The sequence below is a fragment of the Camelus bactrianus genome, chromosome 10, assembly GCF_048773025.1.
Source record: "Camelus bactrianus isolate YW-2024 breed Bactrian camel chromosome 10, ASM4877302v1, whole genome shotgun sequence".
Taxonomy (NCBI): Eukaryota; Metazoa; Chordata; class Mammalia; order Artiodactyla; family Camelidae; genus Camelus; species Camelus bactrianus.
This window is the reverse complement of record NC_133548.1, coordinates 50,615,625-50,641,073: the sequence shown is the minus strand read 5'-3', so window position 1 is coordinate 50,641,073 and position 25,449 is coordinate 50,615,625. Positions and strand designations below refer to the sequence as shown.

General features: G+C 37.3%; 1 protein-coding gene across 3 annotated transcripts in view; it reads right to left on the bottom strand.

Annotated features, from left to right (window-relative positions):
• ACER3 (alkaline ceramidase 3) overlaps window positions 1-25,449 on the bottom strand; it is a 206,010-nt gene that overhangs the window by 129,543 nt on the left and 51,018 nt on the right. The window contains exon 1 of one of the 3 annotated variants that reach the window (XR_012509753.1): window positions 17,132-17,372. The exons of 1 other annotated variant lie outside the window; for it this stretch is intronic. Coding sequence is in view for 1 of the 2 variants with exons in the window: in XM_010973471.3 (XP_010971773.1) it covers window positions 17,132-17,234 (103 nt within the window). In the remaining variant the exon portion in view is untranslated. Of the gene's footprint in view, window positions 1-17,131; window positions 17,373-25,449 lie in introns of those variants that run through there. One more of the 3 variants, XM_010973471.3, reaches the window with a different exon arrangement.

Below are 25,449 nucleotides of genomic sequence, written 5' to 3'. Positions count from 1 at the left end.
GGAGTCCCCAGACTGCAAGCAAACTAGCAGACGTTCTACAAGGTAACTGGTATATAATCTTTAAAAGTACCAAAGTGATAATGATCAAAAAAGATTTAGGAAATATTCCAGATAGCATGAGACTAAATAGACATGAAGTGTAAATGTAACATGTGATTTTGGATTGGATGCTGTTGCTATTAAGGGCATTGTTGGGACAATTTTAGTAAGTTAAACAAGATTAGACGGTAGTAATATATCAGTGTTCACTTTCTGATTTTAATGGTTATATTGCGGTTATATAGGACAATATCCTTGTTTGAAGGAAACATACAATAAAGTATGAAGGGTAATAAAAGATTATCTTGGGAACTTACTTTCAAATGGCTCAAAAAAGTTATTTGTTTTATACTTGCAACTATCATTTTAATTGGAAATTGCTTTCAAACTATTTTTTCTCTAAAGCAGATACAGATAAAAGTCCTTACAAAATTTATATATTTACTCTACATGCAAAGAATCAGGAAAATGTGACCTGCTACCAGGGGAAAAATAATCAGACCTAGAAATGAAGGAAGTGTGGAATTAGCAGATGATGATTTAAAACACCTCTTATGAACATGTTCAAGGATTTAAAGAAAAACATGAATACAACAAAGAGAAATATATAAACTATTTTTTAAAAAATTAAATGAAACTTCCAGAGCTGAAAAATACAATACCTAAAATTAAAAAAACAAACAAACTCACTTTATGTGCTTAACAGAAACATCAGTGAACTTGAATCCAAGGAAATAGAAACCATATAAACTAAAGTACAAGACAAGACAGAAACAAGGCAAAAAAAAAAAGAGCCAACTATAACTACTACAAAAAAAGTGCTTTAAATGTAAAGACACAGAGAGGTTAAAATAAAAATGATAGAAAAGAAGTACCATGGCAATACAAATTATAAGATGAATGGCTACATTAATATCAAACAAAATAGACTTCAGAACTTAGGATAGTGTCAGAGAAAAAGGAGGACATTTCATAATGATAAAAGGTGAACACGTCAAGATTACATGACAGTCCTGAAGTGTACATGCCTAAATGCAGCATCAAAACACATAAGAATGGAAAAGGAGATAGAACAAAATATACTACTATAGCTGGTGATTCCAACACTCTTCTTATTAATTAATAGAAGCAGACAGAAATATCAGTAAATGTACAGAAGACTTGAATGCTATCAACCAATCTGACCTGACATTTACAGAATATATGCACAAACAGGAGAATATATATTCTTTCCAAATGCATGTGGAACATTCACCAAGTAAAACATACAAAGTCATAAAACAAGCCAATAAGTTTAAAAGAATTTAAAAATACATTCTCTAAACATAATGAAATTAAACTGGAACTCAATAACAAAAAGATAACTTACAAATTCCAAATATTTGGAAATTAGATAACATGCTTCTTAAGGACCCATAGCTTATTTCTACTTCTCCTGTGATTTCTTCTTTAGCCTATGGATCATTTAGAAGAAATCACTGGAAAAGTATAAATAAAGCATATCAAAATTTGTTGTATATAACTAAAGAGTGCTAAGAGGGAAATTTATAACCATAAAAGATTCTATTTTTTAAAAAAAAGTTTTAAAATTAGTGTTCTACACTTTTACCTTATGAAACTAAAAAAGTATAAATTGAATAAAAAATATGTAGGAGGAAAAAAATAAAGTAGAACAAGAAAAAAAGTAGAGAAATTTAACATAGCCAGAAGTTGAACCTCTGACATAATTAGCAATATTTAATAAACCACTAGGATGATTAATCAACAAAAGAGAGAATACACAAATTACCAATAAATGAAAGAGCACAGATCACCTCAGATTCTAGAGACATTAAAAGACCAATAAGAGAATATCAGAAATAATTTTATGCCAATAAATTCAACAAATTACATAAAATAAATTTCTTGAAAAATACAACCTATAAAAAACTGACAAAAGAAACATATTGAAAAACAAAATTATAGACCAGTATCTCTCATGAACAAGATACAAAATCCTTAACAAAAATACAGCTTATCCTTGAATAATACTGAAGTTAGGTGCACCAACCTTCCAAGCAGTTGAAAATCTGAGCATAACTTTACAGTCTGTGTTCTGCCCCTGTGGGCTCCATACCCATGGGTTCCATATGGGCAGGTTCAACCAACCACTGAGTACTTCAGTACTGTAGTGCTGTAGTAATGAAGTAATGTAGCACATGTTCACTGAAAAAAATCCCTGCATAAGTGGACCTGCACAGTTCAAACCCATGTTGTTCAAGGGTCAACTATACTGGCAAATCAAACCCAGATACAGATATAGATACAGATACAGATGATAACACATCATGTCCAAATGGACAAAGGAAGCAAAGGTAGTCCAACATTAAAAAAAAAAAATCAGTCAGTGTAATTCATCATATTAACAGAAAGGACAAAATCACTTCAACAGATATAGAATAAGATTTGATGAAATTCAATACCCACTCATGCTAAAACTCAAGCAAGTCAGAAAAAGAAAAGAATTTACTCAACCAAGATGTCTACAAAAGACCTACAGCTTAGTTAATAATAATAATAAAAAAACCCCAATCATATCTAATAATATTTAATGCTTTCCTTCTTAAATAAAAAAAAAGGGGGAAAGATGTCTGCTCATATCATTTTTACTCAGCAGTGTACTGGAAAGCCCTAGCCAATGGAATAAGGCAAGAAAAAAATGCATAAAGACTGAAAAGCAAACTCACAGACATAGAAAACAAACTTACGGTTACCAGGAGGGGGAGGGTGTGGGGGGGATAAAATGAGAGTTCAGGATTTGCAGATATTAACTACTATACATAAAATAGATAAACAACAAGATCCTACTGTGTAGCACAGGAAACTATAGTCAATATCTTGTAATAGCCTATAATGGAAAAAGAACAGGAAAAGGAATATGTATATATGTCTGAATCACTATGCTGTACACCAGAAACTAACACAATATTGTAAACTGACTATACCTTAATTAAAAAAAAAAGATTAAGAAGGAAGAAGTGAAACTGTCTATTCACAGATTACATGACTGTTTACTTAGTGACAAAAAAGTTAAGTGAATTTAGCAAGGTAGAAGATACAAGGATGATAAAAAATCAATTTTATATCTCTATGCTAGCAACAATGGGAAAACGAAATTTTAAAAATACAATTTATAAGAACATCAAAAAATATAAAAAACTTAGAAATAAATTTTGAAAGATGTTTAGGACTTCTACAATGAAAACTACTGAGAGAAATTAAAAGAGACCTAAGTATATGGAGAACTATAACATGGTGAACTGTAAGACTTGTATTTGGTGGGCGGAGGGGGAGTTAGGTTTATTTATTTATTTTTATTTATTTATTTTTAACACTTTTATTGTGGTATGATTCCTGTACAGTAAACTACACATATTTCAAGTGTAGAGTTTGATGAATTTTGATAGATGTATATAACAATGAAACCACTACCACAATCAAGATAGCTAACATTTCCATCACTCCCCCAGAGGTGCAATTTTCAAATTTCCCTTCTCACCCCCCTTTACCCTCTGGTAACTATATGTTTGTTTTTCTATATCTGTGAGTCTGTTTCTGTTTTGTAGATGAGTTGATTTGTGTCCTTATTTTTAAGATTCCACATATAAGCAATATCATATGACATTTCTCTTTCTCTTTCTCTTTCTGGCTTACTTCACTTAGAGTGACAATCTCCAGGTCCATCCATGTTGCTGCAAATGGCATTTTTTATTCTTTTTTATGGCTGAGTAGTTTTCAATTGTGTGTATGTGTGTATATATATACACACACACACACCCCGCATCTTCTTTATCCAGGTAAAACTCATATTTTTAATATGTCTGTTTTCCCCAAACTTATTTATAGATATGATACAATCCTAGTAGGCTTTTTAAATACAAATTGATGTATTATCCATTCTATATAACAAATTACCTCAAAACTTAGCCTCAAACATCAAACATTATCTGACATAATTTCTGAGAGTCAAAAATATGGAAGCAGTTCAGATTCATCTCTCTTGGGGATGCAGTCAAAATGCTGGCCAACTCCAAAGTCATCTGAAGGTCTGAATGGAGCTGGAAGACCTACTTTCAAGATGGCTAATTCACCTGGCTGTTGGCTGGAGGTCGCAGTTCCTCACGACAGACCTTTCTCCATGACATGAGAGCTGGCTTCCCTCAAAGTGAGTGATCCAAGAAAGAGGCCAAGAGGAAAGCAGTCATGCCTTTTATAACCTAGTGTCCAAAGTTTCAACACATTACTTCTAATTTATTTTATTAGAAGCAGTCACTAAATTCATACCACATTCAAGGGGAAAGTAAGTTCTACCTCTTGGACAAAGAAGTAGTAAAGAATCTGTGAACATCTTTTAAAACTACCACAACTGACAAACTGATTCTAAAATTCATACTAAAATACATAAGACCTCAATATCCAAAACAATATTATAAAAGAACCAAGTTGAAAGACTTATAATAGTTGATTTCAAGGCCTACTATAAAGCTACATTTATCAAGACTTCGTGGTAATAGCATAAGGATATGCAAATAGATCAATAGAATAGAGAGCCTAGAAATAGTTGACTGATTTTTTTAAACATTTTTTTTAAATTGAGTTATAGTCAGTTTACAATGTTGTGTCAATTTCCAGTGTAGAGCACAATTTTTCAGTTATACATGAACATACACATAGTCATTGTCACATTCTTTTTCTCTGTGAGCTACCACAAGATCTTGTATATATTTCCCTGTGCTATGCAGTATAATTTTGCTTATCTATTCTACATATGCCTGTCAGTATCTACAAATTTCGAACTCCCAGTCTGTTCCCAACCCCTTGGCAACCACAAGTTTGTATTCTCTGTGAGTCTGTTTCTGTTTTGCATTTATGTTCTTTTTTTTTTTTTTTTTTAGATTCCACATATGAGAGATCTCATATGGTATTTTTGTTTCTCTTTCTTGCTTACTTCACTTAGAATGAGATTCTCCAGGGACTTTCATGTTGCTGCAAATGGCGTTATGTTGTCGTTTTTTATGGCTGAATAGTATTCCATTGTATAAATATACCACATCTTCTTTATCCTGTCATCTATTGATGGACATTTAGGCTGTTTCCATGTCTTGGCTATTTTGGCTATTGTAAATAGTGCTGCTGTAACATTGGGGTCCAGGACATATTTCACAGAACTAGAACAAATCATAATAAAATTTATATGGAACCACAAAAGACCTAGAATTGCCAAAGCATTACTGAAGAAAAAGAAAGAGCTTGGAGGAATAACTCTCTCAGACTTCAGACAATACTACAGAGCTACAGTAATCAAGACAGCATGATATTGGTACAAAAACAGACATATGGACCAATGGAACAGAATAGAGAGCCTAGAAATGAACCCACAGACTTTTGGTGAACTAATCTTCGACAAAGGAGGCAAGAATATACAATGGAATAAAGACAGTCTCTTCAGCAAATGGTGTCGGGAAAAATGGACAGCAGCATGTACATCAATGAAGCTAGAACACTCCCTTACACTATACACAAAAATAAACTCAAAATGGATCAAAGACTTAAACATAAGACAAGATACAATAAACCTCCTGGAAGAAAACATAGGCAAAACATTATCTCACACACATCTCAGAAATGTTCTCCTAGGGCAGTCTACCCAAGCAATAGAAATAAAAGCAAGAATAAACAAATGGGACCTAATTAAACTTACAAGCTTCTGCACAGCAAAGGAAACATAAACAAAACAAAACAACAACCTATGGAATGGGAGAAAATTTTTGCAAAGATGAAACTGACAAAGGCCTGATCTCCAGCAAATACAAGCAGCTCATATGACTTAATAAGAAAAACACAAACAACCCAATCCAAAAATGGGCAGAAGACCTAAACAAGCAAGTCTCCAAGGAAGAAACACAAATGATCAATAGGCACATGAAAAAATGCTCAATATCACTAATTATCAGAGAAATGCAAATCAAAACTACAATGAGGTATCACCTCACACCAGTCAGAATGGCCATCATTCAAAAGTCCACAAATGACAAATGCTGGAGAGGCTGTGGAGAAAAGGGAACCCTCCTACACTGCTGGTGGGAATGCAGGTTGGTGCAGCCACTGTGGAAAACAGCATGGAGATTCCTCAGAAGACTAGGAATAGACTTACCATTATGACCCAGTAATCCCACTCCTGGGCATATATTTAGAAGGAACCCTACTTTCAAAAGTTAACTGATTTTTGACAAAGGAGTGAAAGCAACCCAATGGTGGAAAAATGTTTTTTCTGTAAATAATGCTGTAACAACTAGATATGTATATGGGAGAAAAATAAATTTCAATCCCTATCTCACATCATATATGACAATGAATTTGAGATGGGTATAAACCTAAATATCAAGGTATAATTATAAAATTTCTATAAGAGGATACAGGGGAATATCTTTATAATCCGAGCACAGACAAAGCTTTTTAGACAGGATAAGGGAAGCAATAGCCATAAAAGAAAAAACTGATAAAATAGACTCCATCAAAATTTAAAACTTCTCCTCATTAAGACATCTTTTAGAAAATGAATAGAAAAACCATAGACAGGGAGAAAATAGTCACAAAACATCCATCTGATAGAAGGACTTATGTCCAAAATATACAAGGAGCCCCTACAACTCAATAATAAAAAGACAAAAAGACAACCCAATTCTTTTAAATGGCAAAAGATTTGAAAAGACAGTTTAGAAAAGAAGACATGAATATCTAAGAGGCACATGAAAATGTGCTCAACATCTTTAGTTATTAGTAAATAAATTAAATCTAATTAAAATCACAATGAGATACCACTATACACACTCCAGAATGGATACAATTAAAAAGGATGGCAACACCAAAAGTTGTTGCATATATGGAGCACCCAAAACTTCCATGATGAGAAGGAAAAATTATCACTGTGGAAAAAAGCCTTGTAGTCCCTTAAAAAACTAAACATAAACTAAGTATATGACCTGGCAATTCCACTCCTATGAATTTATCCAAGAAAGATGAAAACATATGTTCACAAAAACTCTTGTGTAAGAATGTTTATAGCAGCTTTATTCATACTAGCCAAAAACTGAAAACAGTCCTGTTGTACATGAAGAGGCAAATGGACAAACAAACAATGATATATTCACATGATGAAGTACTACTCAGCAATAAACAGGAACAAGCTACTGATTCAACAGCAAGGATAAATCTCATTTCTCATAGGCATGAATCTTTTTTTTTTTAACATTTTTTATTGATTTATAATCATTTTACAATGTTGTGTCAAATTCCAGTGTACAGCACAATTTTTCAGTTATACATGAACATCATGAATCTTAAATGGATTAACAAAGATTTACTTTTTAATTTTAACTTCTAATATAGTAAATACCAGTAGATTTAACTCCTAAACTTCTCCAGGGTCCTCAATAATTTTAAATGTGTAACAGGGTCCTAAGACCAAAAAGTTTGAGAATTTATGATCTAATAAAAGTTGAATATAGACATGTCCTACAATCTAATAATTATACTCCTAAATATATACAGACACTGTTATATTTGTGTGTACCAGAAAATGTACAAGAAAGTTCATAGCATTATTTGTAAGAGCAAACACTGAAAACAACAAAACATCCAATGACTGAAAAATTCATAAATCAAATCAATATATTTATATAGCGAAATTCTAAACAACAGTAAAAAGCTATATAACCTATCACATAGATAATTATAAGGAAGATGGATGATAGTAGGGACCACAATTTCAGTTTATTAAAAAGTTGCAGAAGAGTATACATACAGTAAAATTTTTCACTTACATAAAATATAAAACAAGCAAACCTAAACTATACATTTTTAGGAATGCATAAGTGGTAAAAAAAAAAAAAACTTAGGAAATGATAACATTAAATTAAGGATAGTGATTATCTCTGAAGAAAAAGGAAGATGGGATGAGGGAAGGGCTATACAGGGGGCTAAATGTTTACCTAATGATAGCTGCTCTTAAACAAAGAATAATTCTCCTTTATTAAGTTCATTATTGTCTTAAACTGTCAAGCTCTAAACTGGACATTCCTAAAGTAGTGAAAGAACAAAGAACATCCATCTGATTGGCAAGCCTAACTGAATCAACCCCAGTGATCAACAGATCAGTAGAATATCAGACAACAAAGCCCGACCGCCCTCATGTCTACTTTTAAAAAGCATGTGTGTACATGTAGGGGTGGGGGCTGGTGGGAGGTGCAGATAATTGCTACTCAGCAGGTAAAACAGCCCAGAAACTATAATATTTCATTTTGGCAACACTATCTTATCTAGAATCTCTCCTTATCATTTTGTGAATGAATAAATGATTCAATGTCAGTCATAAAAACAGTTTTTATAGCAGTATCAATATTTTAACATGCGTAATTTTGGAGTTCTGATTTTTTTTCTGGCTCCATCCAGTCTTTCCACTTGCTGTTAGAAGTATTTTGCTATGAAAAGTTAAAGAATTTTAAGAGCTAGAGTCCATACCTATAATGAGTAAAAGATTTTCCCAGCTCCACAACTGAATTATTTCAACCCTGAGGTACTTACTTACTTTCACTTGGTAAAATACCCCTTTTAAGTCTCATGAGTGTATAATAGTGATAAATAAAATGAGGCTTATAAAATTCTTTGAAACCTTCAGACAGAGGTTCCTATAAAAATATTAAACTTTATTATTTTTAAAGCCTCATCTTTGAAAATAAAAGATACGGTGTAATTCGGCATCTCTGAGGTTACACAAAAGGAAATCAAAATTGCTCAAAACTCAAATCTCAATACTGTTTCAGTTATCTATTGCTGAATGAATAACAAACCACCTCAAAACTTCATAACTTTCAACAACAATTTATTATTACCTCTCATGGGAAAAGCATGAACAATGAAATGCGTACAGGAGTATAACTAAATAGCTAGTTTTAGCAGCAGCACAGTGTAAGCAGGGAAAGTAGGTAGTAAGTACAGGGAAAAGGAGGAAGACTAAACTAGGGGTCTTGGAATATATCCCCACAGGTAAGGAGGGACTACTCTATTCCTAAACTCTATTTACTAACTATAGACCTAAGTCTGAAAGATGGTTTGGTTTGAGCTTGGCGAAGGTATTAGAAACAAATGAGAAGAAACCTGTTTCCAAAACAAAAATGTAATAAGTTCAACTTTAAGTTCAATTTAGCTCATTACCCAGGACAATCATTTTCAAACTTTCCTTCACATGTGGTGTTTTCGGTCTGTTATTGCTTGGTGGTGGGGAGGTGGGAGAGGGATGGTCAGCGCCTCACTTGGTTTTTGAGTTAGAAACCTAGGTTCCAGTACTAGTCCTGTGATCCTGAACAAGTCCCTTATTCTTTTGAACTACATACAAACAGGGATAACACTTATACCCCACAGGAAAAAAGAATTAATAGTGCTTTGTGAACTGAAAAGTCTTGCTTCTTCAAGTACAGTCTCCAGACCAACAGCACTAGCATTACCTGATAGCTTAAAAGAAATGCATAATCTAAGGCCACATTCCAGTCCTACTGTACTGTAATATGCATTTTAACAAGACCTCCAGGTAGTTCACATGCACATTTAAGTCTGAGCAGCACTACTGTAAAGCACTCTATAGATGTCAGGTTTCTTTGCTATTAAAAAAAAAGTTCATTAGGAGTTATTTTTGTCCTGAGGAAGTCCTATGACCTGGTAGCTCATTAACAATATAACATCAACAACATGTGACAATCATCCTCCTCAGTTCCAACATTTCCCATACTGAGAAACTACTGAATGTGGATTCTGATCCAGTTTTCACCACTAACTTACAATATAACCTTGGGCAAATCACTTCAATTTCCAAGGCCTTTCTCCTTATTTGTAAAATGAGAAGATCAGAGCATTACCAAACTGAGGTCCCTGGACCCACTGAGGTCAGAAAAAGTAGTAATGGAAGGAGACAAGACAGTACGATAGTTAAGAGCACAGCTTTAGAATCATGCACCCTTGGGTCGCTTAGGCTCTGCCACTTAATAGTGTGTGACCTCGGGCAGGTTACTTGACCTTCCTAAACGTCACTGTCTTCAACTACAAAATTAGGATTAGAATAGTACCTACCTCAGAGATCAAGCAGTAACCATATGATTACAGATGAGTGCTCTGTTCGGCAACTTTTTCAGAGTGATAGAAACAGTCTACGTCTTGATAGGGATGCTGGGTACAGAGATGTATACATCTGTCAAAGCCTTTCAAACTATAACTTAAAATGGATGCCTTTTATTGTAAGTAAATTATACCTCAAAAAGCTGATTTTAACAGTAAAAAAGAGAATGGTAGGGAGAAAAGAAAACACGCTTTGGAGTAAGATTATGAGAGTTCAAATCCTTACTTTGCCCCTTGCAAAGCGGAAAACTTTGCACATTATTTAACCCTTTTCTGCTCTAAATTTCCACATCTATAAAATAGGCAACTTACAGAATCTAACTTAAAAGAGTTATTATAAGGATTATAATAAGGGTTCTTATAAAATAATATGCACATTAAAGCTTTAGACATTAAGTGTTGCATAATGTTAGCTTTTATTACTTCTATTGGATATTTTCAATATTTCAAAAATCACATTTATCCATGTTAAGGCTGAAATGAAAATATTATTCTGTTTTGCTTTGGACCAGAATTATATCAATACATTACAGTAATGTATTGATTATACATTGTCTTATCTCATATATCTCATATGGATCAATCAGTGTAGTAACAATGACTAGATCTCCTCTGACAGTTACATGTGCCTTTGATTATTTGAAACAGGGATTAAAGTACATTAATAATTATAATTTATGTAAAAATAATAAATTACAATTTATGTAATGACAATAATTAATTAATGGGGCCCAAGAAAGAACATAATAAAATGCTTCTTCCTAATAAAAAGGTTAAAACAGCTGCTGTGTCACCATATGATCCAGAAATTCCACTTTTGGGTCCTAAAGAGATTTGAACACCCATGTCATGGCCTCTCTATTCACTACAGCCAAGAGGTGAAAGCAACCTATGTGTCCATCTACGGATGAATGGATGAGCAAAATGTGATGTATACATACAATGAAATATTATTCAGCCTCTGAAAAGAAGGAAATTCTAACACATGCTACAACATGGATGAACCACAAGGGCATTATGCTAAATGAAATAAGCCAGTCACAAAAAAGCAAATACTGTTGATTTCACTTATATGAGATCCCTAGAGTAGTCAAATTCATAGAGGCAGGAAGTAGAAGAGTGGTTGCCAGGGTGTAGGGCGGAGAGAGAATACGGAGTTGTTTAATGGATATGGAGCTTCGGTTTTGCAAGATGAAAGAGTTTAAGAGATCGGCTGCACAATGACGTGAATGTACTTACTACTGAAATGTACACTGAAAAATGGTTAAGACAGTAATTGTTATGTGCTTCTCCACAATAATAAATAAATAAATAAGCAAATAAACAAACAACTAGCCAGCTGGTATGGCAGTTCTTCCAGCACTAGCACTGTAAAGCCTTTATGCTTTAAGATTTTAATAAGCACCCACTTCTTGCATTCCAATGTACCACATACATATGTCCATCACAACACCTGGAACAATTTACTGGCCGTCTCTGATTAAATTAAATCTAAGTCTCTATTAATTAAATCTAAGTCTCTATTCATTAAATCTAAACCCTCTAGTACACTGACTTTGGCCCTTAATTTGGCCTTCACTCTTTAGGTGACTTACCGTGTTTTTGAGCTATCAGTCGGAGGCAGTGCTACTTGGCTGTCAATAAGGCTCAGGGATAAGACTATCTTCCTTAAGGTGACAGGGACATCACCTCTGCCAGCCCACAGAGCCTCAGGACCAGAAGGCCTGAAGCATGTTCACATCCTCGAGGCTACTATTCAGGGGAGATAGTGGGAAGGGGCCTAAAAAAAGGAAAGGAAAAGGCAGCAAGGAGGTACAAGCAGCTAGATGCCTTCTGTAGCATGTTTGTGTGGTAGAGGCAGCTGGTTAAAGCCCCTCTAGTCTTGTGCTGTGGTGACAATGAAGGAAAGACCCCTTACCCCTTTACCCCATCTAAGAGAATCCTATCATAAAGATATAGAGACTGAGGGTTGCCCTACTTCCCTTCCACCCAATTTCTATGAATAGGATGGGTAGACAGGCAGCAAACCTGTAAGAAGGGACAACACCTACATAGCTTGAATCATCCTAGCCCAAGTACAAAAAGGAGATGGTTATTAAGTGGTCCATTCATTCTCCTGATCTATGAAAGTTTTACTAATCAGGTTACTTCCTCAGACTGAGGCAGCTTCTATGAAACTCATAATTAGAAATTTAAAAATAGTTTTAGCTTTCTGATAAATAAACCCTCCTTCATAATATGTCAATTTTTGCCCATTCTTCTTTCAAATACATTTTTAGGAATGCAGTTCCCTTGAAAGTAGGAAATGCCTATTTGAACTTAGCTGTTCATACCCCTACTGGCTTATTAGCTACCTTGAACAGACATATGGTCTATGTATAGTTTTTTATTTTAAGTCAATGACAAAATAAGTTTTCAACAAATATTTGCTGAATAAACTTAACATTCTGAAAAAAATTTAACTGAGTAATTCTCCTTTGAGGCCACAATTAAAGCATAGATTTCCCTTCCACTTCCCTTTAGGTAATAATATTTCTTCCATGAAAATGGAAGCACCTGAAATTGTACTTTAAAAGACACTGACAGTATGTCTTGGTAGAAAGAGTTGTCAGATCTGTACTTGAATAACATTTCTGCTGCTTAATAGCTGTATGACACAACTTCTTAACTTCAAGTTACTTAACTCCTCTAAGATTCAGTTTCCTCATCTGTAAAATGGGGATAACACCACCTACTTAGTAAGAATGTTACTAGGATTAGAAATACACAGGCAGTCTTCATTTTGCAGGGTTCTAATATGTACAAATTTTGGTTATCACAGCTTAGTTAAATAATACTGATTCCCCAAAAACACAATTCAAATTTCAATTACCACAATACATTAACTGTGAGTAACTGATTACGGTACAAATTTCACTACTACACCTTCAGTCCACAAATCACTATATAAATAATAGAAGCACATCATGATCAGTTACTAACCGAGTCACTTCTTTCAAAGCCTGTTGGTGGATTTGACAAAATAAATTGCAAAGGAACAACAATTAGGCTGTTGGTGGATTTTCATCAGTACATTAAAAGCCAAGATACAATGGAATAATATCCTCAAAGTGCTAAGAGAAAAATATCTCTCCGCCTAAATTTCTAACTATGGATAAAGCAACAGGGCAAAGTCTGTTGGTGATTAGTTACTGCACATCTTTATCCAGTTCATGTATTGACAACAAAGCGTGTAACTGAGTTGCCTCCTTGTCTACTGGTGATAAACGTACGTGACGTTTTACAAAAATGAATAACTGAAAGAGGGAACAGGCCAACAATGATGAAAGTGCAGCAAAAAAACAAAAAATAATAATGTTGGACATAAAATCCCAATCAAACATAAAAGGAGTCATAGAATAGCTGACCATGACAACTTTGACCCTACTGCCATTCAAGAGACTCTAGATATGCTGCCAGAGGAACTTAGTGAAGGCAAACGTATCAACACAAATGAAGAAAGTGGTTGTGAGAAAAGGGTGAAGATGGACCAGAAGTGATGCCAGCAAATTTGCATTTCACTCTGAGAGATATTTCACAATATTGAAAGTGCAAAGAATAAAATGTTGGAAACTGATCCAAACCTAAAAAGGACTATGACAATTCACCAATGCATAGAAGAATACTCATTCTATATTATATTACCTGACAAGAAGGCAAGCACTGTTCAGACTACTCTAGATAAGTTCTTCTACACAGAAATAAAACATTTTAATTCTCAATGTTTTTAAACTACAGTGTACTAAATATTAGTTTTACTATTTTTTTCTTTTTCTATATATTTATGACCAATAAGAAGGTTTACAGTGTTTGACAGAAATGTTTAAAGGTCACAGAACACTCATAACTTTTCTCATTGATTGTTAAGAATACTTTTCCAGATCTTAACTTGCATGGTCATTTGTATTGTCCCACACTACCAAGCAAAGTGAGGAATGCCTGTTCCTATAACTTCTGGCACATCAAGGCACTTACTATTTCACAACTAAAGAGAAACCCTCTACCGTTTCCCCTGGTCCCTGCAATCCACTCAGACAAAAAAGGAATTTAATTCATCTTGGGTAATGTTAAGAAGATAGCATTTCAGGTTTTTCAATGACTAAGAACTGTTGCCATCTTGACATGCAATTCCCCAAACTGGTCTTTAGATTATCCAAAATACACACACCCCAATGCGGAAAGATAGGCTTCTTGAACAGTTATTCAATTTGTCATCAGTGATAGTATACTACTTCACACCGTCCTTATCCCTTGCATGCAGGAGCAAAACAACAAATGTGTGACAGAAGTGATATTGTATAGCAGTTTACAGTCAGACCTCAATTTGAACACTACCTCTACACCACTTTTTGCAACCTTAGATAAGTTGCTTCTTAGAGCTTTAATTTCCTAATCTGTGAAATAAGGATAATAACAATTATGGTAAAGATCAAAAAAAATAAAATATATGAAGTGCTTAGCAAAGTGTGGTACATAAGAAGCACTTTGATATAGCTATTATCACCATTATTATTATCCTTAACATTTCTATCATTAATGTAAGTATTATAATGATAAAATTACATTTGTTGTAAACACATCATTATTAATCAGCATATTTTTCAAAGGTTAAATCCCTTACTCAAAGGTATGATAGATACCTACTACTTGCTGGGTAAGAAGACTTGACCTCAACTTCCTCCAGATTATTTTCTCCCAAAGTACATGTGCAAAGGGCTGCCAACACTCACTCATCCTCTTCTAGCAACTCCTGATTCCTATGTCTAAACCCTCCCTGTAGTCTGCTCAGTTTCCTCTTCTGAGGACATTTAGAACTAAAGAGCCATTTCCTATTTCTCAGAGATATCTGCCAGAACCGTAGTATCTCGCTCTCTCATAATTCACATGACTTAACTGTCAGTTTTCTTTTTATTCTAATCCTTGATTCTAAACTAAGGCTCATTATTATCTACATCAACCCATAACGCTGCAAAGGGCCTAAATGTCAACTAAAGCCAACCCCTTTTCTCTACCAATTAATTCCCCCTAAAATATTCATGTTAGTTGAGAAATATCTGTTGTAACACTTTCAGTGACAGAAAGCCCCCACCTCTGAAGTCAACCCATTCAATGATTACATTTCTAGTTGAAAATCTCCCTTATGTTGAAGTAAAATCTCTTCCTTTACAGTTAGTTTCCACCCACAGGCTTTAATTTCACCTTCTAGAGAAATACAGAAAGTTTAACAGCTCTGTATCATAGCCCATCCAATATTTGAAGACCCTTGAGTGTCACTTTTTACAAATTTCTAGTTCAGAAAGCACGATTTTAAGTCTCTTCCCTTATGGACCTTCTCTGGACCATGTATGGACTTGCCAACGTGATCTAACAACAAATTGGTAAAGCACTTCCTTTGCCAACATTTGAGCTGCCAAGTAATTACACTACGAATGATCCCTTTGCCCATATTCATCCATTATTATGTAAAAATTATTAATTTAAACTAGTAGTTCAGGAAAAGTAACACTCAGCCTAAATTATGGTTTAAACAGAAAGATACTAAAAGTCTTAAAGACTACCAAAAGAGTTGGTTTTTTTTTAACCTAGCCAGTTACTGGGAACAGAATAAAGTAGGATCAGCTGGTATGAAATTCTTGCTGCTTTCCTACAAAGCCAAACAAATGCCTGGGAGAAGGATCCAGCAAAAGGAAGGTTAGCTAAAAAGTTTTGCTTAATGTCTTGAAAAAGTGGATCCAATTAAAAGAAGGCACTAACACTGAACCCAAAAATATTCTCTGTACCTTGAAGCAGGTACCTGAAGAAAGATCAAACACAGCGCACTCAAAACTTGACCCAAGTAAACTACAGAAAAAAGAAGTGGAAGATTTTTCCTGTGTTCTCCTAGCCTGGCAGGAATAATCATCTGGGGAAACACATATATACACACACACAGCCCCAAGGGGCCAGACAAGGGTAGCAGCTGGAGGAGGATTCTTCCCCAGGTCCTCAGAAGGTGTAATCAGTGGAAGTAGTGTCCTCAGAAGAATCCTAACCTTAGCCAGGTAGTCGGATAGGAGGCAGAGTGGAGCTGGGACTTGATTCCTTGTGCTCTTGGGAGCCTGGCACGAGCCAGAAAGTACAGACTAGGTGCTCTGCCTTCTACTTCTGGTGCAAGAAGACAGATGAATGGTCGTACTCAGAAAGGAGGTGATCCCTGGTACCTGAAGCTATCCTGGGTGGGAGTGGCCTGGAAGGCTAGGGGTCGAGGACGGGATCTGAGACTGGGAAAACCGTTTCCTGGAGGTGACTGAAGAGATCTCACACGAACCGAGAAAGCGGACGGGAAAGGTCGAGTTTTCACGTATTTAGGGGAAGACTAAGCTAGGACATGTTTCCTTCTCCTGTGCCCTTAGGACGAAGGCGGTGGCAGCAACAGTAGGAGCAGGTGTCCCGAGGCCTCAATTCAAATAAGCAGAGTCCCCCAGTCTCCCAAGCTCTAATTAGGGTGTCCCCAGCCTGCCCAGACTCGACCCCTCAGGCAGGAATCCCCCTTCCCAACCCCGCCCATCCGGCCTCCCCTGAGGTCCAGCAGGGGCTCCCCGCTTCTCTTCCGCCCCCCAATCTCAAGACCCCCCCAACCTGTCCAGATTGGCCCTCCTCACCTGCCACACTGGAACCCCTGGCGCTCCCTTCCTCCCAGTATTCCCGTTCCTGCGCCCTGGTCCGGGCTCCTCACGCCACCTCACCCGGCCAGGCCCGGTGCCTCCCCGGCGGCCAGATCGGCCCTCTCCCTTCCTCACGCGGCGTCTCCCCCTCAGACCCGCGCCCTCCCTCCTCGCTCCCGCCTCAGGCCGGCACCCGCACTTACAGAACTCGGCGATGTACCAGGTCACCGCGTAGTTCTCCTCACACCAGTCCAGCGTGGAGGTAGTGGGGCCCCAGTAGCCCTCGCGGTCCGCGGCCGGAGCCATCACGCGCCCGCCGCCGCCGCCGCCGCCGCCGCCCAGGGGCTCCGCTCGGTGCGCTCGGCTCCGCGGGCTCCCAGGCGGGCTCGGGCCCTACTCGCGCGCTCGCCTCACGCCCCGTCCGTCCTCCCACCCTGAGGGGCGGGGCCCGGCGCCGTCAGCGATCCTACTCGGGCGGAGGCCCCGCCCACCGCGGCCGGCGCAGGGCCCAGCCCGAGGGCCCCGGGGCTGCCCTGCCTCCTCCTTCCTCAGGAAGGGGTGTGACCTGGACCGCCGGCCCCGCCTAGACACGCCCTTGGTTGTGGGTTCAGCGTTTCTGACGTCTCGGAGGCAGTTTTCTAATCAGGTTGTCTGAGTTTCTGTGTGGGAGTGTTTGGTTTTATAGGGGCAGCTGTGGCTTGATAAAATCTATGCAGAGGTGTACCTCAGTGTCCTCCTTTGGCCTCAGGCCTCAACAGAGTCCAGAAACTGAACACTCCCAGCCCTGCCGGGGACTCCCTTGAAAGAAACAGTAACTTTATGATAAAGGTATAAACGTCACTTGGGAACAAAGGTAAAGGGCAACAAACCCTGGACCGGGCGGTGGGGGGGGGGGGGTGCAGGGGGATGGGCTTTGAGATCCTAAAAAACAGTGTAGCCAGAGCACTGACGCAGAGTTCATTTCTGTTTGGGCTTCCAAGCCTAGAAGTTTCTAACCCTCTAACAATCTACAACTGTGCCGTACTCTTCAGGCAACCAACAGCCTCCCCTACTACCAGTCTCAAGACTCTTAATACTTAACAGCTGCTTGAGGGGTCGTTTTAAAACACAAATGCTACTGCCCCCTGCCCCTTGTGTTCAGCTGCATCAAATTCCCCTAGCTCAGAATGTTCGGGGTCCACCCACAACTTCCTGCCTTTGCTCCTGTGGTTCACCTGGGACCGATTTCCTCTCCTCTCCATTTGGCTAATTTCCCTGGTCCTTTAGAATCCAGCTTCCTGAAGCCCTTTCTGGCTTTCATCACCAAGAGCTCCCTTGCCCTTTGTTCACATCCTGCAGTGATAGGTACAACCTCATATGAAAGCTTTATTTCCATTCTTCATGGTCCTAACACCCAGGATTCTGCCTGACCACGCAGTTTGAAATGAAGAGTGTAGTTAAGGATGACACAATTGCCATTTTCTAAAGAAATAAGTCAGATAAGGTGTAATCAAAGGTTAAAAAAAAATAAGGAGAAATGAGACACGCAAAGCCTCTCTATAAAGTGACTCAAATGTCGACTTGCAGGGTGCAAAACCTAGGAATAAAGGCAGTGTGTTTTAATAGAGATAGTAGGCTATCTGAAATTTTTCTTTTGAACAGCTGACATTGAGCTTCTGCCATGTACGTGGCCTTTGGCTGGGTGCTGGGAACACACAGAGGGAAACAGGAAAGATCCAAGACAGCACTCTCCAGAGAGATAAATAAAATTGAGGTGTGAGAAAACTTCTATTTCGAATCACTTTTTATCTTGTCCTCTAAAATTTCTGTCTCATGTATGTTCTTAATATATATAATAATCATAAGTATATATCATTTAAAAGTGAATAAATATACCTATATTTGTATATTCAAGATGAATATGCAGAAATACATGCTAAAAGTGATTTGCTGTTGAGATTGCAATAACAACAGTGTAGTGACCACAACCATAGAGTATGATAATACTTGCTAGGGGTACAGCAAAAATTAGTGTCGTGGAAGTTGTTATGTAGAAAGAAATCCCTAATCCAGCCAAGTGACTCAAGGCAGGGGATGAGGCCTTGGCTAAATCAATACCCTGCACATTGTTCATTAACAGTGGGGGGAAAAAATAAAACAACCTACCATGGCCAGGACAAAATTTAGGAGAGAAAAATTAACTCCCCTGCCCAAGAGGAAAGGTGGGCTGCAGTAGTATCACTCAGAAAAAACAAAATGGATTTTATAGTTCCTTCAGCAATGTCTGTCTTCCTTTCTCTCTTTTCTAAAAAACTTTTCCTGCCAAGTATAAATGCAATGCATGGAAATGTAAGGAACCTGGAACAGCCAAAACTATCTTGAAAAAAACAAAACTGGAGGACTCACAATTCCCTATTTCAACAGTTATTACAAACAAACACTAATCAAGACAATGTAGTACTGGTATAAGGATAAACGTGTAGATCAATGGAATAGAACTGAGACTCCAGAAATAAATCTGTACATTTGTGGTCAATTGATTTTCAACAAGGTTGCCAAGACAATCCAATAGGGAAAGAATAGTCTTTTCAACAGGTGGTGTGACAACTGGATATCCATATGCAAAAGAATGGAATTAGACTTCTGCCATAATAGACAAATTTTAACTCACAATCAAACATAGACTTATGTGTAAGATCTACAACTATAAAACTCTTAGAAGTTTACATAAAAGTAAATCTTTTAACCTTGGGTTAGACAACAGTTTCTTTCATAAAATACCAAAAACACACCTGACAAAAGAAAAAATAAATAAGTTGGACTTCAACAAACTTAAAAACTTTTGATGCAAATGATACCAAAAATAGGAGAAAGTATTTGCAAATCATATATCTGATAGGAGACTTGTATTCTGAATACATAAAGAACTCCTACAACTCAAAAAAAAACCGACAAAAAATGGTCAAAGCATTTTGACCATTTCTCCAAAAAAGATATACAAATGGCCAATAATCACAGAAAAGATGTTCACGTTTGCCATGTGAGAAATGCAAATCAAAACCACAATGAGATGCTATTTCACACATACTAAGATGGCTATAACCAAAAAGACAGACAATAACAATTGTTAGCAAAGATGTGGAGAAATTGGAACCCTCCTACATTGCTGGTAGGTAAAATGATGCATCCACTTTGAAAAGCAGTTCCTCAAAATGCTAGGTAGAGTTACCATGTGACCTAACAACTCTCCTAGGTATATCCCAAGAGAATTGAAAACATCTGTCCACAAAAAATTGTATAAGGATGCTCATAGCAGCATTATTCACAATAGCCAAAGAGTGGAAACAAAGCGCAAATCCCATCAACTGATGAACGAATTAATAAAATGTGAAATACCCGTACAGTGGAATATTATTTGAGAATAAAAAAATGAAATACGGATACATGATGCAACATGGATGAACCTTGTAACGATTATGCTCCGTCAAAGAAGCCAAACACTAAAGGGTACATATTGTAGGATTCCATTTATATAAAACATCCAGAATAGGCAAATCTATAGAGATAGAAACTAAATTAGTTGTTGGCTTAAAGAGGGAGCAGGAATTCAGAGTGACTACTGGTGGGGACATGTTTGGTTTCTTTGGGGATGATGAAAGTGTTCTAAAATTAGTTTGTGGTAATGGTTGCACAACTCGATAATTATGCAAAAAGAAATTGTATACTCTAAATTGTACACTAACTGTATGGTATGCAAGTTGTATCTTAATAAAGCTGTTTTTTTTAAATACATTCTTATGCTGGAAAATTTAGAAAATATCCAAAAAGTTATAAAAAATAAAGGAAATCACCTGTAATCTCACCAACTAGCAATAACCATTCTCAACATTTAAGTGTATTTTCTTCAAGAATTTTACCTATGGATTTTTTTTACATGATAGAGCTAATATTGCCTTTGTGTGTCATATTTTAAATAAGCATTTCTCATGCCATTAAAAAAGTCTTGTAAATATATTAATAGCTTTACTCAGTTTTATAGATATACCACAATTTACTTAATTATTAAATATCCATGTTAGTGTTCCTTTACTACTGGGTATTTAGGTTATTTCCAATGCCTGTATATTTTTAACTAACAGATGAGAACCCACATTTCGAAAGCTTTCAACCAGATTCCTATTGAAAGCCCTTTCTACTAGTTCCCAAGACAACAAAAGAAATCCAAGCTGTAATTCATTTTTTCTGCATGGGATACACTGCACCATAACTTCACAACTGCAAAGGAAAATTTGAAACCACAAAATGTAAATGAAAGCTCAGCACAGATTAAGTGATCTTATGATCTCCCAGTTACCTGGTGGCCTCTTTTACAGGGAGGCACAGTCATGGCAGCCTATCAACACTTCCTAGCTCCTATCTGTGGGGGATGTTAGAGTGTCGGCCAAGTGCAACAGACCAAACCCCAGGGACACAAACTAAAGCCTCTCTGGGAAGAGCCCCCTGACACCCAGCTTGGGTTGGGGCCCCTATCTGTCTCTGCAGCCCTTGGGTTTCCCTCCACATAGCTCTTCTCACATTCTATCGTATTCTGCTTAGGAGTCAGTCTTCCAGACCCTGTCTCATTCTATCTCTGTATCTCTAGTCCTTCGCTTGGGCCTGACACCGAATTGGTGCTCAGGGAGTATTTATAGAATAATAACAACAATAACAATAACAACAACAACAATAATAATAATGTAACATTTATTAAACATTTACCATTGGACCAGGCCCCGTTCTGAATTCTTTCTATGTATATTGACTTAGTTAAATCTCACAACAACCCTGTAAGGTAGATACTGTTCTTTTCCCCATTTCATAGTTAGGGACATTAAAAGACAAAGAGGTTAAGTTACTTGCCTGAATGTACAGGACTAGTTTGCAGCAGAGCCAAGATTTGAATTTAGGCAGCCTAACTTCAGAGCTTAGGTGCTTAATAGCTACATTAAGAAAAACTGCTAATGAATTTGTAAAATATTGATAATGAAGCCTAACTCTGAGAATTTTACAGGGATATGGAGCACACCCGTGAAGATAAGCCGCACAAATATAGGAACCATGTAACCCCACTGTATCCCCAACATATAGCTTGGTACAGATTAAGCCCTCAGTTAATATGTGGTGAATGAATGATATAAAAAGGCAAGGGTGAGAAAAGGTACAAAAGAATAAGAATTTTTAAAGTGTTATTACATGTGTTATTTACTTTCTCCATTTAATAAAACAAGAAATACAAGTTCGTTTTGAAAAAATTAAAAATACGGATGAAAAATAGTTCTATTATGAAATATGCAATATATAAAAATAATATATCACATGTAGAGAGCAAAAATGAAATGAATCTTGAAATCGCCACCACTCAGCTTAAAAGAGAACTTGACTGATTCCTTAAGCTCTTGTGCGTCCTTCTCCAGTCTCATCACTTTCCTCCTTCCAGAATCAACCACCTTCCTGAATTTTGTTTTTATCATTCCTTTACCTTTCTGTATACTTTTATCAGATGACTGTATCCCTGAGCATAGATTTGGTATGTTTTTAAATTTTTTAAATGTGAACACATATAGTAAATATTCTTCTGAGACTTGCTTTTTCTCAGCTCAATATTGTGCTTTTATTTTTTCCTTTTGGAGGGGGAGGTAATTAGGTTTATTTATTTATTTACTTAGCGGAGATACTGAGGATTGAACCCAGGACCTCATGTATGCTAGGCATGCACTCTACAACTGAGCTATACCCTCCCCTCAATATTATGCTTTTAAGATTCATCCATGTATGTGGCATAAAGCTGTAGTTCCTTCATTAGTCTTTTATAATAAATCTTTTATTGTACAACACACAATGTGTTTATCCATTTTCCTGAGATGGATGTAAGTTGTTTCCCATTTTTGCTATTAAAACCGATGTTCCCATGAACATTCTTTTTACAAATCTGATACACATGTGCAAGTTTCTTTAGCAACATTACCTATGAACGGAAGTCTTCACATTTTCAAATGTATTAAGTAATGCCAAATAGTTTTCTAAAGTGGTTGTATCAATTTATTTCCACATTAAAATTACGTTTCATAATATAAAATGTATTTATACAATAAAAATACAATCCACAATAAATATATATATACATATAAAGAAACACCTGAAATTTCATCAGTTGGTAGTAACCACTGATAATATTTTGGTATATAACTAGCCAAACATTCTTCTCTGTGTGTATGTTTTATTAAAACATAGGAATGTATATGTTTTGTTAAAATAGAACCCCAAAATATAGATAATTTTAGAACTTCTGTTTTCACTTACAATTCGTGATAAGCTTTAAAGAATAAGTGTTTTATGCATCTGCTGATGCTTATGCTTCCAGAAACATCATCAGTGTAATCATCACGCCCAGTCCCAGACTCTGAGACTCAACTGCCACATCTGTAGCTGGGCCCTAGGCCCCACTCTTCAGGCAGAGTTAGTGCTTCCTTCTTGCTTTCTGGCTCTCTGTCCATTTCCCACACTTGGCCTCTTTGTCTGTTGCCTGGTTTATACCCACAAGGCAGCTATGAGGTCCTGGAGAGAAAGGATCACCCATATTCATCTTATGTTCCCAGTGTCCAGCACTGGATCTAGCATGTGAGCAAATCTAGATGTTTCTCAGATTAAGTAACAAATCCACTTTTATGAAGCGATCTGGCATAGCAGTTAAGGGTATTGGCTCTGAAATGCAGTACATGGCATTGTATCCCACCTCTTAATAAGCTGTGATTTTGGTCCTATTAACCTCTCTAAGCCTCAGTTTCCCTGTATATAAAATGGGGAAGCAGCAGTACCCACTTCATGTTTGGATTAAACTTCTTTAAAAGTTGCAAAATACAGACCCAGAAATGGAATGAGATCAATATATCTCATGGTATTGTGGTATTATTATTACTTTGAAGGGAAGAAAAGCCTTCTTGGTGAAGCACAGGGAATCATACTGCCCACCATGCACAGGGAGATAGTGGGGAACATTTGGGCCTCACTTTCTCATAAGACCTGCTTTCTAAACTAAGAGGAAAGTTGGATTACAGAGAACAAAAAGTCAATTTCACACTCCTTGAGACAGTTAAGCTTCCTTGGCCCCTAATCTCCCAGTATTTCCTCTCATCCCCACCCCACCCCATACCCTAACCACAAGCCACCTGCTGCCGTGTCTCCTGCACTATTCTAGACAACAGAAGGGGACAAAATAGACAAATTTCAGGGATCAAAATGTAACAAACAATTATAATAGTTAACATTTATATAATGTTTACTCTGTTCCTGACACTGTTCTGGGTACTCTTGAGTATTACTTTCTAAAATCTTTCTGACAACCCTATGAGTGAGGGCTACCTTTAGCTCCCATTTCCCAATGATGAAACTGACATAGTGAGATTTCACCTAAGGGCACCCACCTAATGGCAGCTGAGTAGAGGCTGGAATCCAGGCAGTCTGGCGCCAGAGGCCATGCTCTTAACTACTATGCCAAGCTAGTCCTGCAGGAGCTCAGTAGACGGTTCTCTGCAGTTCAGAGGGCTGTAGCCAACACTGCATTTGCGTTCTCTCGGCACCTAGAGTGTAGGAAATGGGGCTTGAGAGTTCTGCAGGGACAATTCCCTTAGGGACCTAGAGGTTTTTTTTTTTTTTTTAAGGAAGAGACCAACATGGGTAAATTTGCAGAGGGGAGGACAGACTGATTGAACTGGGAAAAACTAAAGACATGGAATGTCCTGGAGATACTTGCAGTGATTTGGTTAGTAGAAGTGGTGATGGAGAGGAGGAGACAAATTTATAGATGTTTGGGAGATAGAACCAGCAGGATTTGGAGACAGACTGAAGCAGGGCATTGGAGGGATGTGGGAGATTGAGGGAGAAGTAGGTAGTGGACTGCTCCTGGGTTTCTAGCCATTCTCAGCTGCCGGAACACCAGCAAATTTATCTGGCTGCAGTGGGTGGATGTAGAGAGTCAGTCAGAACATGAGGCGGAGAAAGCATTGGGCAAGAAAACAGCCTGCAAGGGCTTGAAAGGGCAAGAGAAATGTGGGCAGAGTGAGACATTCAGGGTGGCTGACCATGTGTGCAGAGATGGGGGGACAGTGGTGCCAAATATCAGGGACTGAGGATGGAAAGACTGGGACCTAATATACTGTGATAAGGTGTTGGGGCTTTATCCTAGAGATAACAAACTAATCAAGAAAGGAAGTAACATGTTTCCGTATGTTAAGGAGAACCAATTTTTGGTTTGGGGGATTTTTGTTGTTGGGGGTAGGGTGGGAAGAAGAGGGGAATCAGGAAAATTAGTCTGATTGCTCAATTAGGAGGCTGTGGCAAGTTATCTTGACAAAAGATAGGACAGTCAGGTTAAACTGCAACACAGGTCCTGGGCGGGCAGTCCTCGCACCAGCCTTTCCAGAAGGAACTCCCGTGGCACTTGCTTCAGGGAACAGAGGAGAGCTGAGGTTTACCCAGTCTGCTCCTGAGCCCCAAACATGCCACA